The sequence below is a fragment of the Scyliorhinus torazame genome, chromosome 15, assembly GCF_047496885.1.
Source record: "Scyliorhinus torazame isolate Kashiwa2021f chromosome 15, sScyTor2.1, whole genome shotgun sequence".
In the NCBI taxonomy this organism is placed as follows: Eukaryota; Metazoa; Chordata; class Chondrichthyes; order Carcharhiniformes; family Scyliorhinidae; genus Scyliorhinus; species Scyliorhinus torazame.
Window position 1 is genome coordinate 52,798,243 of NC_092721.1, and position 20,868 is coordinate 52,819,110.

At 46.7% G+C, this 20,868-nt stretch overlaps 1 protein-coding gene across 3 annotated transcripts in view; it reads left to right on the plus strand.

Moving 5' to 3' along the window:
- Nucleotides 1-2,193: 2,193 nt before the first annotated feature.
- The window catches only part of LOC140391595 (claudin-10-like), a 163,073-nt gene continuing 144,398 nt past the window's right edge, over nt 2,194-20,868 (plus strand). Inside the window, exon 1 of one of the 3 annotated variants that reach the window (XM_072476243.1) lies at nt 2,194-2,464. In XM_072476243.1, the coding sequence (XP_072332344.1) occupies nt 2,236-2,464 (229 nt within the window). In that variant the 5' untranslated portion in view covers nt 2,194-2,235. The remainder of the gene's footprint in view (nt 2,465-20,868) is intronic. The other 2 variants (XM_072476244.1, XM_072476242.1) reach the window with 2 other exon arrangements.

Here is a 20,868-nt window from a genome sequence, read left to right on the forward strand (position 1 = left end):
TTTAACGGGATCCTGTCTTCAGTTCCCTCTGGAAAACCGATCACATGGATATTCTTTTCTGGCCCCGGTTTCCAGACCCATCAAGATACCTGATATGCCACGTAGCTCATTCTCTGAGGATTGCAGTCAAGCCTGAACTGAAGAAGTAGCATTCTATCTTCCACCGCACTGAGCCTCTTGCTGGTGTTCTGCAGTTCATCCCAGTGAACATTAATATTCTGTGTCAATGTGCTGAATTTATCATCTATAACTTTGATGATAGGTGGGGTTACTGGGTTACAGGCATAGGGAGGTGTGGGCTTAAGTGGGGTGCACTTTCCAAGGGCCGGTGCAGACATGATGGGCCGAATGGCCTCCTTCTGCACTGTATATTCTATGATTCTATGATTCTAATGTTTGCAGTCATCTCCTGCAATGCCTTTGGGAGCACAGGGCCCAGACCCTGTTCCTCAACACCATGCCGAGGGTCCAACACTGCCACGAGTCCCATTGATTGCTCCTTTTCTTGACACTATGTCATCAATAATCCCCTAAAAATGTTCCAAGGACATCACATGGAATGTACAGTTATTATGAGCTGTGCATTAGGATAAAAAAATTAGCAGTGCCAGAGCTCATGGGAACATGACTATTCCTGTGTCTGTATCACGTGATTCCCCTGCTCCAGTCTTCGGGTGGTCAGCTTAAGGACATTCCTTGTGGATTGGATTGGATTTGTTTATTGCCACGTGCACCGAGGTACAGTGAAAAGTATTTTTCTGCGAGCAGCTCAACAGATCATTAAGCACATGTAAAGAAAAGGAAATAAAAGAAAATACATAATAGGGCAACACAAGGTACACAATATAACTACATAAGCACCGGCATTAGGTGAAACATACAGGGGTGTAGTGTTAATGAGGTCAGTCCATAAGAGGGTCATTTTGGAGTCTGGTAACAGCGGGTTTTGAAGAAGCTGGTTTTGAGTCTGTTCGTGCGTGTTCTCAGACTTCTGTATCTCCTAAATATGGAAGAAGTTGGAAGAGTGAGTAAGCCGGGTGGGAAGGGTCTTTGATTATGCTGCCCGCTTTCCCAGGCAGCGGGAGGTGTAGATGGAGTCAATGGATGGGAGGCAGGTTCGTGTGATGGACTGAGTTTGTGTGATGGCAGCATGGTCCTCATTTTTGTGACTGTCAGCCACATGTCATTATACCGTGGAGGGATTCACCAGTCAGGTGTAGAATGAATAGTCCTTGTTGCCATGCAGACACCCTCTGGTTCAGCGTGATGGCTGACAGATTGCTGGAACAGTGGATTGGCACAGGCTGAATGAAGTATGACTGCTGTCAGGGTCACAGACATTCACCAGAGTCCAACTGCACATTAAATGAATCCTGGACTTTACAGTTTTGGTACATCTCGCCATTAAGTTGCAGTCCCTAAAAAGTCACGTATGTGCAGTTGATAGCACACTGCATCATGGATAAGTGAGATGTTTTCTATGTCTCTTGTTCCATCTGGAGGGGTTCTGCTTGTGAAAAAAAAACCTGGGCCACAGTCACTTCAGTGGCCACTGCATCACAGTCTTCAGTCTGGTCTGAGGTTGCATGTCTGGTTCCAGGCAGAGGTCCCGCTCTGACCACCTCTTTGGTGAATTGCAAACGCCAAATCCACTGTTTTTTGCAGGTGGGTGTAGGCGAAGTGATCCCAGATGACCCGAGGTGGTAAGGCCCTCCTATTGAAAGCCCTCCTCTTTCTCCCTTTGTAAGGGCTTCACATGCCCTTGCGAAAACTGAGTCTGCAGTGCCATTATTTCCATTTAATACTAAACAAAAACTTCAAACCTCCTTTGCTCAGACCATATTTGACTTTGTCCTTTGTGTTAATATTGTGCAGCTCATTGCATCTTACAACAGAACAATCCAATTGTTAATCCAAACAAGCAAAAGCATGCAAAGACAAAAAAATCCAACCTCCAATAAATCCAATAAAACTGGGTATTTTCTTCTTTTTGCACTTATTTCCCCTCATATGTGTTTTCCAATTAGTGAAAAAAAACCTAAAAGTGGTGATTTATTCAGAAAATATCACTAAGTAAGCATGTCCTGTAATATATGCAAATTGGCTAAGTCCAACACAAGTGCATTTGTGATCTTTTAATATTTTAATAGCCAACCATGCTGTTTCTGAGAAAAAGAAACACATTACGTCAAGATTGCTTTTTAAAGAAGCACTGAGTAAACACGACTTCAGTACATGTGTAACATGGCCAATGCCCGATTACAGATTCTAGGTTTCATATTTGGTTTTGTTGGTCTTGGTTTTGTGCTTGTTGCTACAATGTCTAAAGAATGGAAAATAACAAGCAGAGCAACTTCAGTGATCACTGCTACCTGGATTTTCCAAGGCCTTTGGACAAACTGTGCTGGGAATGCTCTTGGATCTGTTCAGTGCCGAGATCACTTAACTCTGTTCAAGTTGGCGAGTAAGATTCATTTACAACTTCAGTAGTTTTTGTAATGATATTAAAACCTAATTTGTATTGCATAAAAATGTGAATCGAGGTAACACTGGAAATATTAATTAATTTAGTTCCCTGAGGAAATACCCAGTGAAACGCGTTTTGATTTCAACTGTTAACCCCTGTCTTTTAATTGGATTAACCATCCATTAAAATTATGGGCACATTGACAAAGCATGTGTTTGACTAATATCGACTAATTTCTAGGTATAAAAGTTTTCCAATCCAGTAAGCAGATTTCAAAGGTCCAGGATGGTCAGTTTCAGGATGGTTGTCACTCTGGCTGCTTTCAGTTTAGCTGCAGTGTTGACAGAGCAGCCTCCTTCAGCAGTCACTGGTTAAGCCACAATACATTCAACACCAAGGGTGTGAGGAGCAGAACCCATGCTCCAGCCATTGGAACCTGATTATTAAATTGGAGGCCCACGAAAAGCCGTTGGATCTTAAATTAATTATTTTAATCAGACGGTTGCTAGTTTAAAGTTGACTGCTCATTTTGAGGCTTGTTTAAAAATGGAGTCTAATGTGACTCAGGCAGACTGTGTGCAGTTTCTTTCAAAATAAACTTTTGTCTGTCTCCCATCCTGTATAACAGTATTAAAATTGCAGTCTTCATGAATTCCCAGTCTCATTCAGACTCGCCAGGTGAACACAGGACGTTTAGGACCATAGGTTAATCAGACTGAAACCTGAAAAATCGGTCTGCTCTGCCACCGCTAAAAATATGTTGCAGGGGTGGAAGTTACAGGGCGTGATTCAACCAAATAGGAACTATGTCCCATAGCGAACGCATTTAGCCATGTGTTTCCCGCCAGCTTCACATCGCGACGTCTCGTGAGATCGCAGCACGGTAGCATTGTGGATAGCACAATTGCTTCACAGCTCCAGGGTCCCAGGTTCGATTCCCGGCTTGGGTCACTGTCTGTGCGGAGTCTGCACATCCTCGCCGTGTGTGCGTGGGTTTCCTCCAGGTACTCCGGTTTCCTCCCACAGTCCAAAGATGTGCAGGTTAGGTGGATTGGCCATGATAAATTGCCCTTAGTGCCCAAAATTGCCCATAGTGTTGGGTGGGGTTACTGGGTTATGGGGATAGGGTGGAGGTGTTGACCTTGGGTAGGGTGCTCTCCCAAGAGCCGGTGCAGACTCGATGGGCCGAATGGCCTCCTTCTGCACTGTAAATTCTATGATTCTATGATTCTATGATCTCGTGAAGCGTGGCAGGCAGGGTAGATTGCAGGAGCGGTGCCTCCCGTCATTTACCAGCCATATTGCGCCACGGCGTGCTGCTTGTCAGGTGCTGCGTGGCCAGTAGATCGTGCCCGCAATATCAGAGCTCAGAGGTCCCGGGGTAGCAGCCGACCACATTATTTCTGTCTGCGCTGGATTTGAACACCTATTCTTCTGAATTCTTCCCTTCAGCTAACTGCTCCATCGCTGGTCAAGTTGTTTTTGTCTGCACTGTGCAGACTTCGCTTAAGTTACTAATTAAAATGGCGAATGGGGGGCTAATTGTTTCAAAGGATCACAACTTTCATATTAAAAGGGGCCTTTCACCTGAATTTGACACCAGGTACAAAGTCCCTTTTAAAATGGAGCCGTCTGCATTGCTGCTGCGAATGGGATGATAAGGCCCCAGACTCCAGGTACTTCCCCGTTAATGCTAAGTAATGACACTCAAAATCAACCACGATATTTCCACAGAATGATTTTTGTTTCAATGTTTTGTGAGGGCCACGAAGAATCCAGCACGAGTTTCAAGGATACAAAGAAATAACATTTATTTACAATAACATATATATATACACAACAGCAGCAACCTCGCTTGCTGCTTACTCCTTCCTGTTGGTTCCAAACTGGCCAGTTATATTTATACAGGGAGTCTGCTGATGATTTCTCTGCCCCCCTCATTGGGGAAGCTCATACTCCCACAGGATTGTGGGATTGTCATTAGTCCCCAGCCAATGGTAAGCAGGCAGGTTATAACACAATGATTATTATAGTGGGTTGAATTTTAGGAGATGCTCATCTCTCCCCGAGGGCAGGAACAAAGTTTGAGGGGGCTCTGAAAAGCAGCGCTGGCTGGCTTTTCATTCCCAGTGCTGGCAATGTAAACCAGGGCAGGGAGAGGGATCTAGAGGGATATGAATGCAGAATACAGGGTTAACGGTAGAGTTCTTGGCAATGTGGAGGTGCAGAGAGATCTTGGGGTCTATGTTCATACATCTTTGAAAGTTGCCGTGAGGTGGTGATGCAGCTGTACAAAACTTTGGTAATGCCACATTTGGAGTACTGTGTACAGTTCTGGTCGCCTCATTTTAGGAAGGATGTGGAAGCTTTGGAAAAGGTGCAAAGAAGATTTACCAGGATGTTGCCTGGAATGGAGAGTAGGTCTTACGAGGAAAGGTTGAGGGCGCTAGGCCTTTTTTCATTAGAACGGAGAAGGATGAGGGGCGACTTGATAGAGGTTTATAAGATGATCAGGGGAATAGATAGAGTAGACAGTCAGAGACTTTTTCCCCGGGTGGAACAAACCATTACAAGGGGACATGAATTTAAGGTGAAAGGTGGAAGATATAGGAGGGATATCAGAGGTAGGTTCTTTACCCAGAGAGTAGTGGGGGCATGGAATGCACTGCCTGTGGAAGTAGTTGAGTCGGAAACATTAGGAACCTTCAAGCAGCTATTGGATAGGTACATGGATTACGGTAAAATGATAGTGTAGATTTATTTGTTCTTAAGGGCAGCACGGTAGCATTGTGGATAGCACAATTGCTTCACAGCTCCAGGGTCCCAGGTTCGATTCTGGCTTGGGTCACTGTCTGTGCGGAGTCTGCACGTCCTCCCCGTGTCTGCGTGGGTTTCCTCTGGGTGCTCCGGTTTCCTCCCACAGTCCAAAGATGTGCAGGTTAGGTGAATTGGCCAATGATAAATTGCCCTTAATGTCCAAAATTGCCCTTGGTGTTGGGTGGAGATGTTGAGTTTGGGTAGGGTGCTCTTTCCAGGAGCCGGTGCAGACTCGAGGGGCCGAATGGCCTCCTTCTGCACTGTAAATTCAATGATAATCTATGATTAATCTAGGACAAAGGTTCGGCACAACATCGTGGGCCGAAGGGCCTGTTCTATGTTGTATTTTCTATGTTCTATGTTCTATGAAGGTCTGCTCTCTATTGAGACCAATTAAAGTAGCTAAAAGGTTATTAAGAGCTTGCTAGAGTTCATAAACAGAATTCTGAAACAGGCTCACGAATTTCAGGCAGTGTCTGAAGTGGATCAGCTGAAGGAAGGTGGGTGGTTACATATTGGGGTACCAGTCATGACTGCCCCAGCCATGACATCACCCTGGCTCCATAAGGGAATCAGCAGGGCAAAGGGGGGACTGGGCACTCAGTTAGGAGGGACCCTTGGCATTGGGCAGGTGGCAGGGACAACAGACACTCAGTGGGATGGCACTTGGGAGGGGTCTCCCAAGGGATCGGAGGCCCATGAGTGGTTGGCCTCTGGGCAGGGTGGCATCCTGGCACTACTGGTGCCCCCTGGGCACATTGGCACTGCCATGGTGCCAGGCTAGCAGGGCCAATGTGCCCATGTAGCACAAGCAGTGCCAGGTGCTGGGGATTGGGCCCAGGGGTATCCTGCCCTTCTGAAGTGGCATGTTTGTGGGGGGGGGTGGAGAGTGGGACCTGATGACTCCCTTATATGTGAGTTGGGGCGGTCGCATCACCGAGATCGTGAGATCGGGGCGCCATTTAAAAATAGTGTCCCTATCTCCTCCTGCACTGAGGAGTTCTGGCCAGCAGAGCTCTTGAGTGCCGGGATACTAAATGAATATTTTTCGTCAGTATTCACTCAGGAAAAAGATAATGTTGTGGAGGAGAATGCTGAGACCCAGGCTATTAGAATAGATGGCATTGAGGTACTTAGGGAAGAGGTGTTGGCAATTTTGGACAGGCTTAAAATAGATAAGTCCCCGGGGCCTGATGGGATTTATCCTAGGATTCTCTGGGAGGCCAGGGAAGAGATTGCTGGAACTCTGGCTTTGATTTTCATGTCATCATTGGCTACAGGAATAGTGCCAGAGGACTGGAGGATAGCAAATGTGGTCCCTTTGTTCAAAAAGGGGAGCAGAGACAACCCCGGCAACTATAGACCGGTGAGCCTCACGTCTGTAGTGGGTAAAGTCTTGGAGGGGATTATAAGAGACAAGATTTATAATCATCTAGATAGGAATAATATGATCAGGGATAGTCAGGTCATGCCTCACAAACCTTATCGAGTTCTTTGAGAAGGTGACTGAACAGGTAGACGAGGGTAGAGCAGTTGATGTGGTGTATATGGATTTCAGCAAAGCGTTTGATAAGGTTCCCCACGGTCGGCTATTGCAAAAAATACGGAGGCTGGGGATTGAGGGTGATTTAGAGATGTGGATCAGAAATTGGCTAGCTGAAAGAAGACAGAGGGTGGCGGTTGATGGGAAATGTTCAGAATGGAGTTCAGTTACAAGTGGATCTGTTCTGGGGCCGTTGCTGTTTGTCATTTTTATCAATGACCTAGAGGAAGGCGCAGAAGGGTGGGTGAGTAAATTTGCAGACGATACTAAATTCGGTGGTGTTGTCGACAGTGTGGAAGGATGTAGCTGGTTACAGAGGGATATAGATAAGCTGCAGAGCTGGGCTGAGAGGTGGCAAATGGAGTTTAATGTAGAGAAGTGTGAGGTGATTCACTTTGGAAGGAATAACAGGAATGCGGAATATTTGGCTAATGGTAAAGTTCTTGGACGTGTGGATAAGCAGAGGGATCTAGGTGTCCATGTACATAGATCCCTGAAAGTTGCCACCCAGGTTGATAGTGTTGTGAAGAAGGCCTATGGAGTATTGGCCTTTATTGGTAGAGGGATTGAGTTCTGGAGTCAGGAGGTCATGTTGCAGCTGTACAAAACTCTGGTCCGGCCGCATTTGGAGTATTGCGTACAGTTCTGGTCACTGCATTATAGGAAGGACGTGGAGGCTTTGGAGCGGGTGCAGAGGAGATTTACCAGGATGTTGCCTGGTATGGAGGGAAAATCTTATGAGGAAAGGCTGATGGACTTGAGGTTGTTTTCGTTAGAGAGAAGAAGGTTAAGAGGAGACTTAATAGAGGCATACAAAATGATCAGGGGGTTAGATAGGGTGGACAGTGAGAGCCTTCTCCCGCGGATGGAAATGGCTGGCATGAGGGGACATAGCTTTAAACTGAGGGGTAATAGATATAGGACAGAGGTCAGAGGTAGGTTCTTTATGCAAAGAGTAGTGAGGCCGTGGAATGCCCTACCTGCAACAGTAGTGAACTCGCCAACATTGAGGGCATTTAAAAGTTTATTGGATAAACATATGGATGATAATGGCATAGTGTAGGTTAGATGGCTTTTGTTTCGGTGCAACATCGTGGGCCGAAGGGCCTGTACTGCGCTGTATCGTTCTATGTTCTATGTTCTATGTTCTAATGTGACTGACTGCGGTCTCAGAGGGGAGCATTCCCCGCTGAGCCACCAAAAAAATCAGAGTGCTGTTAGATAGCGGGCTCATTCCCAATTTCTGCCCAGAACAGAATCTGATTTTCTTTTGGTCAGATCGCGCCCAACGTTTCGAGTTCTTTGACTCTTCGTCAGAACTGAAGGGCAGTAGAATATGTTAGAACTGTAGAAACTGCAACAAAAAGTAACAACTTTAAGAACAAAAGACAGGTGGCCTGGTGTGGGAGGGGAAGGGGACTTTGCATTGAGGAAATACATAAATGGGATATAAATAAAAGGGGATTTAAGATTGAGGAAAAAGGTCAAAACCTAAAGTTGCCAAACGCAACATTGGGACACGAAGGCTATAATGTGATCAAATGGAAGATGAGGTGCTGCTTCCCCAGTTTGCATTGGGCTTCACTGGAGTATTGCAGCAGGCCAAGGATGGACATTTGGGCATGACAGCAAGCTGCTGAGTTAAAATGACAAGCAACAGGAAATATGGGATCATTCCTTCAAACTGAACGAAGGTGTTCTGCAAAGCGGTCACCCAGTCTGTGTTTAATCTTCCCATTGTAGAGGACACCACTTGGGAGCAATGAATACAATGGACCAAATTGAAGGAAGTGCAAGTGAAATGCTGCTTAACTTAAAAGGAGTGCTTGAGGTCTCGAATCATGAGGAGGAAGGAGGTGAAGAGATAGGCGTTAAGCTTCTCCAATTGCAAAGGAAGGTGCCATGGGAAGGGGGTGGGGATTTGGGCGTGATGGATGGGTGAACAACAGTGTCATGGACTGAGCGGTCCTGGTGGAACCATGGTTAGCACTGCTACCTCACAGCTCCAGGTTCAATTCCAGCCTCAGGTCACTGTCTGTGTGGAATTTGCACTTTCTCCCCGTGTCTGCGTGGGTTTCCTCCGGGTGCTCCGGTTTCCTCCCACAGTCCAAAGATGTGCAGGTTAGGTGGACTGACCATGATAAATTGCACTTAATGTCCAACAGGTTAGGTGGGGTTACTGTATTATGGGGATAGGGTGGAGGTGTGGGCTGAAGTAGGGTGCTCTTTCCAAGGACCGGTGCAGACTTGAGGGGCCGAATGGCCTCCTTCTGCACTGTAAAAAATCTATAAATGCTGACTGTTGGGTGAGGGGGAGATGTGTTTTGTGGTGGCAACGCGCGTGAGCTGTGGAGGAAGATCCTTTGAATGCAGAGGCTAGTGGTATGAAAATTGAGGACAAGGGTGACCTTATCATGGTTCTGGGAGGGAGGGAGGGTAAGGAGTGAGGGAAGAGGTGTGAGAAATGGGTTGAACCTGGTTAAATGGCCTGTTAACCACAGATGGGGGAATCCTTAGTTAAGGAAAAAAAGCAGACATGTCAGAAGCACCATTTTCAAAGGTGACATCATCAGAACAGATGTGACGGAGGCCAAGAAATGGGATGGAGTCCTTAACGGGAAGCAGGTGTAAATGGGATGGAGTCCTGAACAAAAGTAGGTGTGAAGAGCTGTAGTCGAGGTACCTGCGAGAGTTGGTGAGTTTGTAATGAATACTGGTGGGCAGTCTATCACCGGAAATAGACACAGAAAGGTCAAGTGAAGTGTTGGAGATGGACTATGTGAAGGTGAAAGAGGCATGGAAATTGGAAGCTGGATTGATAACATTTCCAGGTCCAGACAAGAGATGAAGCGGCATCAACACAGTCATCAATGTAATGGAAAAAGAGTTGTCGGAGGGGCCCTGAGTTGGACTGGAACAAAAAGTGTTGGCCACCTAACCCACAAAAAGATGGGCATAATTGGAGAAAATCTGTTCGCCATTGCCACACCTTTTATTTGCAGGAAGTAGGACATGTTTCCTGGAGGTGACTGAGGGTGCCAGAGAGACTGTTACTGTCCAGGCAGGTGGTCGCAAAGATTTCGAATACCTCACACCTCACGGCACCAGTCATTGTGCCCTGCTCGTAGCCACCAAAGCCCCTGAACGTCTTCACCTGGACTTCTTCATTTCTGGCTCTTTCCAGGGATTAGCTTATGAGCATCTTGCTCGTTACTGATGCCCTTTTTACCAGAGCTGGAGAGTGCATTCCTTTCACAACTTGTACTTTTTTTGATGAATACAGGTCATGGAGGGCGGGATTCTCCGTTTGAGAGATTAGGTGCTGACGCCTGGACTGAATGGCAGGTGTTCCACACCCCGATGGGCGTGAGACTGTCAAAGGCATTTAGGACATGCTAATGGGCCAACACTCAAGCCACATGGAACTAGTGCAATTCCAACCCGTGCCTGTGTCTATTTATTTACATTGTGTACCTTGTGTTGCCCTATTACGTATTTTGTTTTCATGTACTAAATGATCTGTTTGAGCGTCACACAGAAAAACTTTCACTGTACCTCGGTACACGTGACAATAAACAAATCCAAAAAAATCCAATGCTCGCCGGAGTGTGATTCATTGGGGTCGGGAATGTCACTGAAGAGCCTGACAAGCTGCAGCTGCATATAAGCACCCCCCCCCCCCCCCCCCCCGCCCCCAATACACTGTCATTCCAGCCAAGAAGATGGCACCCCGGAGAGCAGCCCTGAGGTTTGCAGACGCAGATCTGGTAGATAGTGCTGGATGCCATGGAGGAAACGCAGGACACCCTGCTCCCCAGGGCGGGAAGGAGGCTGTCAACAGCTGATGTTAACCGGGCCTGGATGGAGGTGGCAGAGCCTGTGAGTTCCTTGGGCCCTACCATGAGGACCGGACAGCAGTGCCGGAAGAAGGAGTATGAGCTCCTCAGAGCGGTCCGGGTGAGTCACCAGTTCCCTGCCACTGGCACCACCCTCGTCCCACACACCTCAACCCTCGACAAATACGTGGATAGAATGGGCACAGAAGGATATGGCACTAGGAGGTTCTGAGGGGTTTGGCAAAGGGTGGTATCAAGACCGGTACAGGCTTGGAGGGCCTTCATTCTTTGTTCACACCCATCACCTCACCCCCCCCACCCTACCTTGCGGCCCTCATCAGTCGGGCTGGGTGAGTCACCACCACTTGGCATCACCCCTGTCTCACACTCACGTAATCCTCCCCCACTCCGAGAGGGTGATCGAACTCCACCTGCTGATAGTCCGCTCGTACCCCACCCTGCACCACATGCCAATACTAATATCGCCCGCCATGTTTGATTGCCCTGTACATTCAGGCCACTAACTGTGGACCCTCTCCAGACAGAGCCCACCAGTCCTGCGCCCCTCACCGTTGCACAGCAGAGGGTAATGGACATGGTCAGCGGGGTGAGAGAGCAGGCAGTCGCAAAGGCAGAGGTGGGCATGGGACAGTCAAGTGAGCCCCCAATGCAATATCCCTCCCCCCAACACCCCGGCCCCAACACCACACCTACTCGCAATCCCCAATGTAGAGGAAAGGATTGCAAAGATGATTCTGGATAGGAGCGAAAGCAACAGAGTAGTTGTTATGGGGGACTTTAACTTTCCAAATATTGACTTGAAACGCAATAGTTCGAGTACTTTAGATGGGTCCGTTTTTGTCCAATGTGTGCAGGAGGGTTTCCTGACACAGTATGTAGATAGCCCAACGAGAGGCGAGATTTGGTATGGGTAATGAACCAGGACAGGTTCAATCTAACGATTTGGAGGTAAATGAGCACTTTGGTGATAGTGACCACAATTCGATTAAGTTTACTTTAGTGATGGAGAGGGATAGGTATACACTGCAGGGCAAGAATTATATCTGGGGGAAAGGCAATTATGATGCGATGAGGTAAGACTTAGGATGCAACGGATGGAGTGGAAAACTGCAGGGGATGGGCACAATGGAAATGTGGAGCTTGTTCAAGGAACAGCTACTGCGTGTCCTTGATAAGTATGTACCTGTCAGGCAGGGAGGAAGTGGTTGAGCAAGGGAACCGTGGTTTACTAAAGCAGTCAAAACACTTGTCAAGAGGAAGAAGGAGGCTTATGTAAAGATGAGACATGAAGGTTGAGTAAGGGCTCAAGAGTTACAAGTTAGCTAGGAAGGACCGAAAGAGAGAGCTAAGAAGAGCCAGGAGGGGACATGAGAAGTCTTTGGCAGGTAGGATCATGAATAACCCTAAAGCTTTCTACAGATATGTCAGGAATAAATGAATGACTAGGGTAAGAGTAGGGCCAGTCAAGGACAGTAGTGGGAAGTTATGCTTGGAGTCCAAGGAGATAGGAGAGGTGCTAAATGAATATTTTTCGTCAGTATTCACACAGGAAAAAGACAATGTTGTCGAGGAGAATACTGAGATTCAGGCTATTAGACTAGAAGGGCTTGAGGTTCATAAGGAGGAGGTGTTAGCAATTCTGGAAAGTGTGAAAATAGACAAGTTCCCTGGGCCGGATGGGATTTATCCTAGGATTCTCTGGGAAGCTAGGGAGGAGATTGCTGAGCCTTTGGCTTTGATCTTTAAGTCATCTTTGTCTACAGTGCCAGTGCCAGAAGACTGGAGGATAGCAAATGTTGTCCCCTTGTTCAAGAAGGGGAGTAGAGACAACCCCGGTAACTATAGACCAGTGAGCCTTACTTCTGTCGTGGGCAAAATCTTTGAAAGGTTTATAAGAGATAGGATGTATAAGCATCTGGAAAGGAATAATTTGATTAGAGATAGTCAACACAGTTTTGTGAAGCGTAGGTCGTGCCTCACAAACCTTATTGAGTTCTTTGAGAAGGTGACCAAACAGGTGGATGGGGGTAAAGCAGTTGATGTGTGTATATGGATTTCAATAAAGCATTTGATAAGGTTCCCCATGGTAGGCTACTATAGAAAATACGGGGGCATGGGATTCAGGGTGATTTAGCAGTTTGGATCAAACATTGGCTAGCTGGAAGACGACAAAGGGTGGTGGTTGATGGGAAATGTTCAGACTAGATTCCAGTTACTAGTGGTGTACCACAAGGATCTGTTTTGGGGCCAATGCTGTTTGTCATTTTTATAAATGACCTGGAGGAGGGCGCAGAAGGATGGGTGAATAAATTTGCAGATGACACTAAAGTCGGTGGAGTTGTGGACAGTGCGGAAGGATGTTACAAGTTACAGAGGGACATAGATAAGCTGCAGCGCTGGGCTGAGAGGTGGCAAATGGAGTTTAATGCAGAAATGTGTGAGGTGATTCATTTTGGAAGGAATAACAGGAAGAGAGTACTGGGCTAATGGTAAGATTCTTGGCAGTATGGATGATCAGAGAGATCTCGGTGTCCATGTACATAGATCCCTGAAAGTTGCCACCCAGGTTGAGAGGGTTGTTAAGAAGGCGTACGGTGTTTTAGCTTTTATTGGTAGAGGGATTGCGTTTTGGAGCCATGAGGTCATGTTGCAGCTGTACAAAACTCTGGTGCGGCCGCATTTGGAGTATTGCGTGCAATTCTGGTTGCCTTATTATAGGAAGGATGTGGGAGCATTGGAAAGGGTTCAGAGGAGATTTACCAGAATGTTGCCTGGTATGGAGGGAAGGTCTTATGAGGATAGGCTGAGGGACTTGAGGCTGTTTTCATTAGAGAGAAGAAGGTTCCGAAGTGACTTAATTGAGGCATACAAGATGATCAGAGGATTGGGTAGGGTGGACAGTGAGAGCCTATTTCCTTGGATGGTGATGCCTAGCACGAGGGGACATAGCTTTAAATTGAGGCGAGATAGATATAGGACAGATGTCAGAGGTAGGTTCTTTACTCAGAGAGTAGTAAGGGCGTGGAATACCCTGCCTGCAACAGTAATGGACTCGCCAACACTAAGGGCATTCAAATGGTCATTGGATAGACATAGGACGATAAGGGAATAGTGTAGATGGGCTTTAGAGTGGTTTCACAGGTCGGCGCAACATCGAGGGCCGGAGGGCCTGTACTGCGCTGTAATGTTCTATGTTCTATGTTCTATTATTTCTATAGCCACCTCCTTCAATACTCTGTAATGTAGCTCATCTGGTCCAGGGGGTTTATCAACCTTCATTCCAATTAATATTTTGAGTCCCATCTCTTAATGCTAATGTCTTTTATTTCCTCATTTTCACAGTCCCTTCGTCCCCTACTCTCGCTGGGAAATTTTCTACACCTTCTCTGCGAAGGTAAACAAAGTAAATATTTAGTTTCTCTGCTATTTCCCTATTCTCCATTATAAATTCTCCTGCCTCTGCCTGCAATGGACACATATTTGAGCTTGCTAATCTTTCACATCTTTTAACAAGCTTTTACAATACACCTTTATGTTGCTTTCTATCTTGCATTCATATTATCTTTTCCATTTCTTTATCAGTTTCTTGATCCTCGCAATCCTCAGGCTTATCATTTTTTTGGAAGCTTTACAACTCACTTCCTTTTGACTGAATGCAATATTGAACTTTTGTTGGCCACAGCAAATTTACATTTCCTGTTAGGTTTATGTATCTTCGAGGAATGTTGATTTCTTGTAAACCATGTTATACTTTCCACTGTCAAATCTTACAATCTACTTTTCCAATCCACCTTAACCAACTTGCCCCTCATTTCTTCATAATTTCCTTTCTTCAGATTTAGGACCCTGGTTTCAGAATGAACTATATCACTTTAAAACTTTGTGTGAAACTCTAGCATATTATGGTTACTATTTCCTACTGGCCCCATTCCGGTGAGTAGTTATTTTCCAGCAAGTAATACAACAGGGACTTAGATGCCCATCCAGAACCAAATGACGGGGATAATCGGCTTTAAGGATGCATTCTTGGTAAAGATGTGGAATATTGAAATAATATTTGAATGTTGTGATGTAGAACACTTAGCAATTGTAATCCCTTTTCTAACCAAACACTTCTGCTCACCTCTTCAGATACCATCATGGCAAGAGCAGTTCTTCCTCCCATTGCTGGAATACAAATGTGTTCCTCCTGCTCCTAACTATACCCATCAGTAATTCCAGCGATGAATCATTCAACCTGGGTGCTGCCCTTCCTTTATATCCCCTATCCATTCTCCAATTTCTGTTAGTGGTCTGTCCCTTTGAATACAGCTGAGATTGTGTCTTGTGAGTGAGTGTCACATCTACTGCACAGCTTGCAGAATGGAACCATAGAACCATAGAATTCCTACAGCGCAGAAGGAGGCCATTTGCCCATTGAGTCTGCACCCAACCTCTGAAAGGGCTCCCCACCCAGGCCCACTCCCCTACCCTATCCCCACCTAACATGCACATCGTTTGACACTAAAGGGCAATTTAACATGTCCAATCCACCTAAACTGCACATCTTTGGACTGTGGGAGGAAACTGGGGCACCCGGAGGAAACCCACACCGACACGGAGAGAAAGTGCAATCTACCGAGGCCGGAATTGAACCCAGGTCCCCTGGCGCTGTGAGGTAGCGATGCTAACCAAAGAACAACAAAGAACAAAGAAATGTACAGCACAGGAACAGGCCCTTCGGCCCTCCAAGCCCGTGCCGACCATACTGCCCGACTAAACTACAATCTTCTACACTTCCTGGGTCCGTATCCTTCTATTCCCATCCTATTCATATATTTGTCAAGATGCCCCTTAAATGTCCCTATCGTCCCTGCCTCCACTACCTCCTCCGGTAGTGAGTTCCAGGCACCCACTACCCTCTGCGTAAAAAACTTGCCTCGTACATCTACTCTAAACCTTGCCCCTCTCACCTTAAACCTATGCCCCCTAGTAATTGACCCCTCTACCCTGGGGAAAAGCCTCTGACTATCCACTCTGTCTATGCCCCTCATAATTTTGTATACCTCTATCAGGTCGCCCCTCAACCTCCTTCGTTCCAGTGAGAACAAACCGAGTTTATTCAATCGCTCCTCATAGCTTATGCCCTCCATACCAGGCAACATTCTGGTAAATCTCTTCTGCACCCTCTCTAAAGCCTCCACATCCTTCTGGTAGTGTGGCGACCAGAATTGAACACTATACTCCAAGTGTGGCCTAACTAAGGTTCTATACAGCTGCAACATGACTTGCCAATTCTTATACTCAATGCCCCGGCCAATGAAGGCAAGCATGCCGTATGCCTTCTTGACTACCTTCTCCACCTGTGTAGCCCCTTTCAGTGATCTGTGGACCTGTACTCCTAGATCTCTTTGACTTTCAATACTCTTGAGGGTTCTACCATTCACTGTATATTCCCTACCTGCATTAGCCCTTCCAAAATGCATTACCTCACATTTGTCCAGGTTAAACTCCATCTGCCATCTCTCCGCCCAAGTCTCCAGACAATCTAAATCCTGCTGTATCCTCAGACAGTCCTCATCGCTATCCGCAATTCCACCAACCTTTGTGTCGTCTGCAAACTTACTAATCAGACCAGTTACATTTTCCTCCAAATCATTTATATATACTACAAAGAGCAAAGGTCCCAGCACTGATCCCTGTGGAACACCACTGGTCACAGCCCTCCAATTAGAAAAGCATCCCTCCATTGCTACCCTCTGCCTTCTATGGCCTAGCCAGTTCTGTATCCACCTTGCCAGTTCACCCCTGATCCCGTGTGACTTCACCTTTTGTACTAGTCTACCATGAGGGACCTTGTCAAAGGCCTTACTGAAGTCCATATAGACAACATCTACTGCCCTACCTGCATCAATCATCTTAGTGACCTCCTCGAAAAACTCTATCAAGTTAGTGAGACACGACCTCCCCTTCACAAAACCGTGCTGCCTCTCACTAATACGTCCATTTGCTTCCAAATGGGAGTAGATCCTGTCTCGAAGAATTCTCTCCAGTAATTTCCCTACCACTGAAGTAAGGCTCACCGGCCTGTAGTTCCCGGGATTATCCCTGCCACCCTTCTTAAACAGAGGAACAACATTGGCTATTCTCCAGTCCTCCGGGACATCCCCTGAAGACAGCGAGGATCCAAAGATTTCTGTCAAGGCCTCAGCAATTTCCTCTCCAGCCTCCTTCAGTATTCTGGGGTAGATCCCATCCGGCCCTGGGGACTTATCTACCTTAATATTTTTTAAGACACCCAACACCTCGTCTTTTTGGATCACAATGTGACCCAGGCTATCTACACCCCCTTCTCCAGACTCAACATCTACCAATTCCTTCTCTTTGGTGAATACTGATGCAAAGTATTCATTTAGTACCTCGCCCATTTCCTCTGGCTCCACACATAGATTCCCTTGCCTATCCTTCAGTGGGCCAACCCTTTCCCTGGCTACCCTCTTACTTTTTATGTAAGTGTAAAAAGCCTTGGGATTTTCCTTAACCCTATTTGCCAATGCCTTTTCATGACCCCTTCTAGCCCTCCTGACTCCTTGCTTAAGTTCCTTCCTACTTTCCTTATATGCCACACAGGCTTCGTCTGTTCCCAGCCTTTTAGCCCTGACAAATGCCTCCTTTTTCTTTTTGACGAGGCCTACAATATCACTCGTCATCCAAGGTTCCCGAAAATTGCCGTATTTATCTTTCTTCCTCACAGGAACATGCCTGTCCTGTATTCCTTTCAACCACTGTGCCATCATGCCGCCCTGTAGTGGCAAAATCCAGAAGTCGGAACTAATAGACTTGAGTTGAGATTGCAGATTTCGATCCATTCAGTTGCGCTCCAAATTGCCTTCACACGATTCTATCTCACTGCATTACTGCTGGTTTCAGATTAACATCACTTAAAAAGGAAGTCACTAGGTATTTGGAAAGAAAGTCAAACAATTAACAATTAACAAACAATTAAACTAATTTGGCAGGGGGAGGCGACACAAACTGTTAACAGAATAGGGACACAGAATAATACAGAAAAGCAATCAAGTCTGAGAAAATACAGCGGTATTATGTTTCAAGGGAGTAAGGCAAGGCTGGATGGAGTATTACAGGTAAAACGGATGAATAAAGGGCAAGGATTGACATGTGGAATTGTGATATAGTAGCCATCACAGAGATGTGGTTGAGGGAGGGGCAGGATTGGCAGCTCAACATCTCGGGATATAGAATCTTCAGGTGAGACAGAGGAGGAGGTAAAAGAGGAGAAGGCATTGCATTATTAGTTAAGGAGTCAGTTACTGCGGTAAGGAGAGGTGATATCTTGGAAGGGGCATCAAATGAAGCTTTGTGGATAGAGATTAGGAATAAAAAATGGACAGGCACATTGCTAGGTTTTTATTATAGACAGCAGGAAATTGAGGAGAAAATATGTACGCAATTCGCAGAGGTGTGTAAAAATAACAATCGGGTAATTATATTAGGTAATTCCAATTTTCTCAATTGGGAATACTAGAACATAGAATGATACAGCGCAGTACAGGCCATCCGGCCCACGATGTTGCACCGACATGGGAAGTCAAAAAACAAAAGCCATCTAACCTACACTATGCCATTATCATCCATATGCTTATCCAATAAACTTTTAAATGCCTTCAATGTCGGCGAGTTCACTACTGTTGCAGGTAGGGCATTCCACGGCCTCACCACTCTTTGCGTAAAGAACCTACCTCTAACCTCTGTCCTATATCTATTACCCCTCAGTTTAAGGCTATGTCCCCTCGTGCTAGCCATTTCCATCCGCGGGAGAAGGCTCTCACTGTCCACCCTATCTACCCCTCTGATCATTTTGTATGCCTCTATTAAGTCTCCTCTCAACCTTCTTCTCTCTAACGAAAACAACCTCAAGTCCATCAGCCTTTCCTCATAAGATTTTCCCTCCATACCAGGCAACATCCTGGTAAATCTCCTCTGCACCCGTTCCAAAGCTTCCACGTCCTTCCTATAATGAGGTGACCAGAACTGTACACAATACTCCAAATGCGGCCGTACCAGAGTTTTGTACAGCTGCAACATGACCTCATGACTCTGGAACTCAATCCCTCTACCAATAAAGGCCAACACACCATAGACCTTCTTCACAACCCTATAAACCTGGGTGGCAACTTTCAGGGATCTATGTACATGGACACCGAGATCCCACTGCTCATCCACACTTCCAAGAATTTTACCATTAGCCAGATATTCCGCATTCCTGTTATTCCTTCCAAAGTGAATCACCTCACACTTCTCTACATTAAACTCCATTTGCCACCTCTCAGCCCAGCTCTGCAGCTTATCTATGTCCTTCTGTAACCTGCAACATCCTTCCGCACTGTCGACAACACCACCGACTTTAGTGTCGTCTGCAAATTTACTCACCCATCCTTCTGCGCCTTCCTCTAGGTCATTTATAAAAATGACAAACTAAATGAAAATACTAATTGGGATAATCATAATGTTAAGGGCTTATATGGAGTGGAGTTATTAAAATGTGCACAGGAGAACTTTTTCAGTCAATATGTAGAAGGTCCAACAAGGAACGGAGCATGCTAGACCTAATTCTGGAGAATGAAGCTGGGCATGTGGCTGAGGTATTGGTGGCTGAGGTATTTTGGTGATAGCGACCACAATATGGTAGAATTTAAGCTTGTTATGGAGAAAAAATAGACAAGTTGCAAAGAAAGGTTTTGCAGTGGGGCAGAGAGGATTTTAATAAAATAAAGCACGGTAACTGGGAAGAGTTATTTGTGGGGAAGTCTACAGAAGAGCGATGGGGTGTTCAAAAAGGGAATGGGGACAGTTCAGGCCCAACATGTTCCCTCTAGGGTGATAGGAAGGAGCAACAAGCCCAGAGAACAATGGATTGCAGCGATATTCAGTTTACGATGAGAAGAAAAAGAGAGGCTTTAGCAAGTACAAGGGGAGCAAATCAGTGAAGGCATAGAAAGTGCAGACTGGAGCTTAAGAAAGCAATTAGGAGAGCAAAGAAGGGATATGAATAAGCTCTGGGTGGTAGAAGTAGGGAAAATCCTAATATTTTCTCAGTGTATCAATGGGCCCATTAGGGACCAATCTGTGGGTGGAGCCAGAAGACATTGGAAGGGTATTGAACAAATACTTCACATTTGTCTTCACCCAAGAGAATGGCAATGCAGGTATGGAACTCAGGGAGAGAGACTGTGAGGTTCTTGAGCAAATTGACATAGGGAGTGACATGATATTGGAGGTGTTGGCAGGCTTAAAAGTGGACAAATCTCCAGGTCCGCATGAATCGTGTCCCAGAATGTTGTGGGAAGCGAGGGTGGAGATTGCAGGGGTTTTGACCCAATTTTTTAATTCCTCTCTGGCAACAGGGGAGGTGCCAGAGGACTGGAGAACAACTAATTTGATCTCACTATTTAAGAAAGGTTGTAGTGATAAGCCAGGGAACTACAGACCAGTGAGTCTCACGTCAGTGGTACGGAAACTACTGGAGAAAATCTGAGGAAGATAATCAATCTCCACTTGGAGAGGCAAGGTTTGATCATGGATAGTCAACATGGCTTTGTCAGAGGGAGTTCATGCCTACCAAATCTGAATTTGTTGAACGAGACTCTGGGCGGGATTCTCCGACTCTCCGCCGGGTCGGAGAATCGCCGTCTGCCCCCGCCGGCCACCGAATTCTCCGGCGGCAGAAATTCAGCGGGGGGGGGGGGAATCGCGCTGCGCCGGTCAGCGGGCCCCCCCGGTGATTCTCCGGCCCGCAATGGGCCGAAGTCCCGCTGTTGTCATGCCAGTCCCACCGGCGGGAATGAAACCACCTCTGTTACCAGCGGGACTGGCGGTGCAGGCGGGCTCCGGTGTCCTGTGAGGGGCGCGGGGCGATCTATTCCCAGGAAGTGCCCCCACGGTGGCCTGGCCCGTGATCGGGGCGCACCGATCTGCGGGCGGGCCTGTGCCGTGGGGGCACTCTTTTCCCTCCGCCTCGGCCATAGCCTCCGCCATGGCCAACGCGGAAGTGACCCCCCTCTGCGCATGCGCGGGGATGACGTCAGCAGTCGCTGACACTCCCGCGCATGCGCAGACTTCTGCCGTTTGGCGGAGACCCGTCGGCCCCGGCTGGCGTGGCGCCAAAGGCCTTTCCCGCCGGCCGG